The sequence below is a fragment of the Physella acuta genome, unplaced genomic scaffold (genome assembly GCF_028476545.2).
Source record: "Physella acuta isolate Inbredline_101_S28 unplaced genomic scaffold, ASM2847654v3 ptg000552l, whole genome shotgun sequence".
NCBI classification, from domain to species: domain Eukaryota; kingdom Metazoa; phylum Mollusca; class Gastropoda; family Physidae; genus Physella; species Physella acuta.
The window spans coordinates 28,423-35,814 of NW_026732071.1; the positions used below are offsets into that span (position 1 = coordinate 28,423).

At 38.4% G+C, this 7,392-nt stretch overlaps 1 protein-coding gene across 1 annotated transcript; it reads left to right on the top strand.

The window, feature by feature from the left end:
• Positions 1-958: 958 nt before the first annotated feature.
• LOC131946322 (beta-1,3-galactosyltransferase 1) lies at positions 959-6,868 on the top strand. Its single transcript, XM_059307017.1, has 2 exons — positions 959-1,198; positions 4,534-6,868. The coding sequence occupies exon 2, from the start codon at positions 4,728-4,730 to the stop codon at positions 6,147-6,149; it is 1,422 nt and encodes a 473-aa protein (XP_059163000.1). The 5' UTR covers positions 959-1,198; positions 4,534-4,727; the 3' UTR covers positions 6,150-6,868.
• The last annotated feature ends 524 nt before the right edge of the window (positions 6,869-7,392 follow it).

Sequence of the window (7,392 nt, forward strand, 5' to 3'; positions counted from 1 at the left end):
ATATAATTTATATAGAAATATATACATATTTCTGCTCAGAACTTTCTCACAACTAAGCCATCTTACTGCTGTGTAATAAGGTAAATCTTGCGATTATGTATTTGTTTCTTTCGACATGATTGCCTCTATCTATGGTTGAGCCCATGTGACCTTATAAAATTCACCATCTTCACCACAGGATTCAGTACACTGCTAATGTCCATATATTTAGCACACAAAGCTTGCTGATGAATAATACAGTGTAGGAACATTGGTTGTAGAATGTTTTTTTCTCATTCGCTTTTCCAATCAAGCCTTTTTTTTTGCCACTCATGTACTTTTCTCCATCAACAGCCAGATAACAGGTTAGTCCAGTCCAAGTTATAATCAGCGTTTTTTTAGTCATTGAATATATCCTTTCGGTATCAGTGCCATGCATGTTATGTAGGGAAGACAGCTCGTGTGTTATGTTCTTGTCTTTAACCACACCTCTAATGAACACAAGCAACTGAGAGGTGGGCAATGGTATTTGCACCCAAAGCTACATTTTCAAATTGTTTGAATTTTCTGGGCAAAGTTCCTCAGCCATCTCTAAAAAACATTTTTTTCCATGAAAAAAAAAAGATCTCCGCGGGCCGGACGAGAGGACCTCGCGGGCCGCATCCGGCCCGCGGGCCGTAGTTTGGAGACCCCTGATTTAAGACATTAGAGCTTAAAATAAAGAAGGAAAAATTGCTACATTTGTCATGCAATGCTAATCATTGGACTAGTCTCAATGTCCATCTAGCAGACGACACCTAGCCTCGAAAATTTGGGACCAGCTACAGTAAAATAAGCTAAAAGAGAGGCTTGATTGCTAAAAACAATGATGATCTCTCCGTTGAATGTAGTAGAAAATACAATATCAACGGGTATTCATAAAAAAAACCAATAGGAATTTCTGCCAGCCTGCAATGAATCATTGCGCGTGCGTAGAACTCGGGAATATTGATTTTCTTGAGATATCGGCGAGAGCCAAGCTGTAGCTGTCAGCTTGTTTCTCTGTTCAATTCTCTCAGTTGAAATATTCCAATGTGCTCTAACTATTTGAAACATGGAGGATGAAGATTGCTATTTGGTAGGGCTCAGTTGGTAAGGGACCAGTGGGTCGAACCGTTAGCCATGGATGTTCGTGACAGATTCTTTCAGACTGAAAGCAAGCGAGTGCCAGAAAAAGAAGGTACGAATGCTAGTCTTCTTCTGTTCTTTTTTTCAGAGACGTGAAATACAGTTTTTTCTATGTGTACGACTAGACGACCTACGTTACGTAGGCCTATAGATTTTATATGACACGGACTAATAAGAAATAAACTCATTTTAAAACATTGACAACCGATATCGATTATTGGGAGAAGAAAAGTATCTCTGTGTAGAATAAAATTTTTGAACGTTAGAACAAATGAGTATAGAGATCAATGTTTCCCCAAGAAACATGTGTCTGGTGTCTGAAACATGGTAGACAAGCTTGAAGTAACAAGAAATACAAATTGGATTATTTGAGGTTGTGACGTTCAAGGATCTGGTGATGAAAGCATAATAAAAAGAAACATCAGAATTGCGTGTATTTTATGATAGCTTTAAACAGGTGGACGGACAACGGTACAGTACAACAGGTGGACGCACTACCGTACTGTACAACAGGTGGACGTGTACAACAGGCGGACGGACTACCGTACTGTACATCAGGCGGGCGGACTACCGTACTGTACATCAGGCGGACGGACTACCGTACTGTACAACAGGTGGACGGACTACCGTACTGTACAACAGGTTGACGGACTACCGTACTGTACAACAGGTGGACGTGTACAACAGGCGGACGGACTACCGTACTGTACAACAGGTGGACGGACTACCGTACTGTACAACAGGTTGACGGACTACCGTACTGTACAACAGGTGGACGTGTACAACAGGCGGACGGACTACCGTACTGTACATCAGGCGGACGGACTACCGTACTGTACAACAGGTGGACGTGTACAACAGGTGGACGTGTACAACAGGCGGACGGACTACCGTACTGTACATCAGGCGGACGGACTACCGTACTGTACAACAGGTGGACGTGTACAACAGGTGGACGGACTACCGTACTGTACAACAGGTGGACGTGTACAACAGGTGGACGGACTACCGTACTGTACAACAGGTGGACCATTTGCATCGCTTTGTAAAATAATTCAAAATGTTATACTATCCTATCCTGTTATGATATATATATATATATATATATATATATATATATATATATATATATATATATATATATATATATATATATGCGAAAATCACACAAAACACCATTGGACCAATGAAACTAGCGAGAAGTAACTGATGGCAACAATCGCCACTGAGAATACAGCGGGCATTCTTTGCTGGTCATTATTTACATTGGGACCGCCGTGGAGTTCAATTTCGAGAGCTGAAAAAACAGAGGGGCGGGCTAAGACAAATGAATTGAATGGGGATGGTGCATTATTGTCCCCCTGGGGACGAGAGGACGCAAGACAATGACGAGGCGGGGATCAGAGCGGTAGGCTTAAATATAACGCAGGAAATCTAGTGTGATAATGGTTGATCCTTGAGTACATCTCATAAGGAAATATTTCGACATGTTCAGGTAAACGCTGATTTCTTTCATTCACTACACACTGACATCGTATTTGGTGGGATACGACACACTGACATCGTGATGAGGTACGACATACTGACAACACGTAAAGTAAAATATGACACATCTGTTTAATAAAATTAATTATTATTGCTATTTATCTTCTGTGCTGTATATCCCTACCACATACACGACCAACCTCTACTACACACAAAAAACCTCTACTACACAAAAAACCTCTACTACACAAAAAACCTCTACTACACACAAAAAACCTCTACTACACAAAAAACCTCTACTACACACAATAACAAACCTCTACTACACACAACAAACCTCTACTACACAAAAAACCTCTACTACACAACAAACCTCTACTACACACAATAACAAACCTCTACTACACACAATAACAAACCTCTACTACACACAAAAAAACCTCTACTACACACAATAACAAACCTCTACTACACACAATAACAAACCTCTATTACACACAACAAACCTGTACTACACACAACAAACCTCTACTACACACAATAACAAACCTCTACTACACACAATAACAAACCTCTACTACACACAAAAAACCTCTACTACACACAATAACAAACCTCTACTACACACAATAACAAACCTCTACTACACACAAAAAACCTCTACTACACACAAAAAAACCTCTACTACACACAATAACAAACCTCTACTACACACAAAAAACCTCTACTACACACAACAAACCTCTACTACACACAAAAAATCAATACACACCATTACAAACCTTTACTACACAACAAACTAATACACACAATAACAAACCTCTAGTCCACACATCAAACCTCTACTACACAACAAACCAATACATACAACAACAAACCTCTGCTACATACATCAGAAACTACTACTACTAAATCAGTGGCGGAACTAGAAAAAAAAGGGCCACCCCGCAAAAAATAAATTTGGGCCCCATATATATATATATATATATATATATATATATATATATATATATATATATATATATATATATATATATATATATATATATATATATATATATATATATATATATATATATATATATATTTATTTATATATATTTACTCCTGTTATAGACATGATTTTTTATTCATTTTGAATTACTTAAACTTTTTAAAATAGATTAGAATCTCGTAGAAAAAGAAATGCGCACCAAGTGAACGCCAAACAATATGTGTATAATAGTGCGGAATATTATTAGTACTTTATAAATTCACATGCATTTTTTGAGAAAACGGAAATGGCGTAAATTACTACTTCCGGTAAACGGAAATTACTCAGAATTTGACAGAAGGCAGAAAATTGGATTTTTTACTTACATGTGAACTTTCATTTATCTATCTGAAACAGTACTCAAGTTATAGGCTTTTGAAATATTAAAAGTAGAATAAGTTCCACTTCCGGTGATCGGAAATCGCTGAAAAGTTGATACAAATTTGATACAATACTTATATATGAAATTTCATCAACCTAGCTGTAACGGTACTCACGTTATCGTGTTCACAGACACAGACACATACACACACATAGACATATAGGCAAAATTGCAAAACTATGTTTTTTCCGACTCAGGGAGGTGTAAAACGTCGAGATCTGTGAAAATCTCGATTTTTTTTAGAACAATTACAATACTCCCTCTATACTTCGTATTCGAGAAAGTAAAAAGAAAGGACACATTTTTGAAAGATTGTTATTTTGAATGTGAAAATATAACCCCTACATTATTAACATCAATAGATCGTCTGTAAATGATGGGAAGGGACAGTATCGTAGTAAGAGGGCAGCCGTAGAAAAGTAGGACAAATTTTAAATGCTTATTTGGATCAAAAGAAATAACCCTAATATTCAAACGATACTTACAGATTTGATTCAACGCCAGCAAGCAGCCACGGTCCCGATAAACAACTCAAGAGATCGCTGGTCCCATTTGACTGATGTGACAAGACCGCTGATACAGTCGAGGAGTTTGATGTTTGTAACCAGACGTACGCTCGGTGATTTGTATAGCCAACATTTGGCGCTATTGACGATGGATGTCAGTTGCTGATAAAAATAAATGCTGCTGTTTGATGCATCTCTCGGCGCACACAAAAACTTGCGCCAACTTTCGACGTTAAATTTAAATGATGTCAAACTTATAATAATGTTTCCACGCCCTTCTCGTTTTCTGCGGATGTTAATATTTGTATCTGTGTTCATATTTCTAATCATATCAATGTATATTTTTACTTCAAAATTTGGCGATCAACAGAAAGTAAATAGTATGTATGAGCGCCATTACAAGTTGTCAACATTTGAAGACATTTGCGGTTTTTCGAAATCTCACCAAGATGTTGATCCGTCAAACTCATCTAACAACGAAAAGGACCAGACACCAGTTTTACAGACGATACACGAAGTTAGTTTTGATAAACAAGTTCAAATGAAATTAGAAAACCACCAGACGAGTAAACATGACAAGTTTAGTTTTGAGTTCACTGGTCAAATAGTAAACCCCCATTCGTTCTCGTACATTCATAATCCTGTTTCCTTATGCCGCTCGCCCACCGTGAGGTTTCTTATTTACATCCATTCATCGCCAAACAATTTAAAGAAACGTCAGGCCATCCGACAAACCTGGGGTCAGCCTAAAATACTTTTATTGTACAAAGCTTTCATGGTCTTCATTTTAGGCCGCGCCACTGACCCCGCTGTCCAGGAGCTTGTGGATATGGAGGCAGCGCATTATGGGGACATTGTCCAGGAGGATTTTGTTGATTCTTATAGGAATCTCACGTACAAAGGGGTCGCTGGCTTGAAATGGGCGTCTTTGTTTTGTAACCAATCAGACTTTCTTTTGAAGACAGACGACGATATTCTAATAGATATCGTTACCCTCATCGAAGATCTGTACACTAGAGTCATTCCTATCAGACACAGCACGGGCAGACTGGTGCTATGTAATCTGTGGACAAGGATGAAGGTCATCCGAGACCCCAAATCCAAATGGTTTATTTCAAGGGAAGAATTTTCCGGCGAATATTTCCCTCCCTACTGCTCAGGGTCTGCTTTTTTACTGAGCTCGGAGTTGGCGCCGGCTCTATACACGGCGGCGCTTCATACCCCTTTCTTTTGGGTCGATGATTATTACATCACAGGCCTGTTGGTCAGCAAACTACGAGTACAGCATACACGGTACAATACAGCTTATTCACTCAATTATAACAACGCCGAGGAGAAACTAAAGAACAATTCCAGAGAACTCATTGTCTTTCATACAAAAAAATTAAACGTATTTCTCAAACTCTGGCCAGTGATTGTACAAAGACATGAAGGGATGGATGCCTATTTACAACAAATACCAATCAGTACTTTTTCGAAAGGAAGGTCAGCTAAGGCAAAGACATCGGTAACAGGCTGCATTCAAAAGAAAGAATATTTACCACAAACTACATTGAATGGACCGAAATCTGGACCATCTTATGGTTTTAGCACCTGATAGAGAAAATGGTCCGACCATTACTGTTTGGAAGAGAACCCTTTTTAGTAAGGTACCATGCTGGTGTGTCGAATCAAAAATATTATTGTGCTATGGGGCTGCTAACGCTTGGTGATTAAAACCAGAAGTTTCTTGTTTAAATTGTGTTTACTGAACGCCAATAGTTCTAAATCTCTGAATCCCATAGAGAGCTCAAATTCTAATAGAGCCAAGACCTTAGGTGTATCTAATCATTTCATATTCTAATAGAGCCAGGACCTTAGGTGTATCTAACCATTTCATATTCTAATAGAGCAAGGACCTTAGGTGTATCTAACCATTTCATATTCTAATAGAGCCAGGACCTTAGGTGTATCTAATCATTTCATATTCTAATAGAGCCAGGACCTTAGGTGTATCTAATCATTTCATATTCTAATAGAGCCAGGACCTTAGGTGTATCTAACCATTTCATATTCTAATAGAGCAAGGACCTTAGGTGTATCTAACCATTTCATATTCTAATAGAACCAGGACCTTAGGAGTTAAGTTCTCTTAAAATTTGACCAATAACTCAAAAAGATTTCACCATTTTCTGAGTTGTAAGAACAGCAGTATTGTGATTGAATGTTTCTATTGATATTTTAGTGTTTCTTGGTATTGTATTGTTAACTCGGATTATTTGTAATGTAGAAACTGCACACCAACGCTCCCCCTCCCCCTTTCTCTGGGTCAGAATTTCTTCCAGGCATCTCTTCGGGGGGGGGGGGGGGCTTTGCACCCCCCGAAAAAATTCTACCCCCCCCCGAACGAAACAAAGTTTATATAATTTATATAGAAAATATATACTTTTAACAGAGTCCACGCCCCCTCAAAGAAAGTCTACCACCCCCCCCCCCCCCGAAAATTTCAAGTGCCCCCCCCCCCCGGAGAAAAGAGTCTGGAAGAAACACTGCTCTGGGTCTGTGTTCATAAGGCACAAAAGGCGGCCCGTGTTGGTTTATCTTAGTTGTACCAGCGAATCCACGTCAGTATGACAGTGTAGGTTATTTGGCTGACATGTTGACCACGTGATTATTGTGATGTATTTATAATGCTCTAATGTTCCATACACAAAACAATCATAACAATGTTAATACTGTTGTACCTCATTAACGTCTCTAATTTATTTATATAATTATTTTTCTACATTTTAAAACAAGTAGGCTATATTAAAATGTGCGATTCGATTCGTGAATATTTTTTTTCTTAATTAGTAAAGCTA

Bases quoted from the DNA above. Each gene is read 5' to 3' on its own strand.
- LOC131946322 (XM_059307017.1), top strand. From the start codon at position 4,728: ATGCTGCTGTTTGATGCATCTCTCGGCGCACACAAAAACTTGCGCCAA.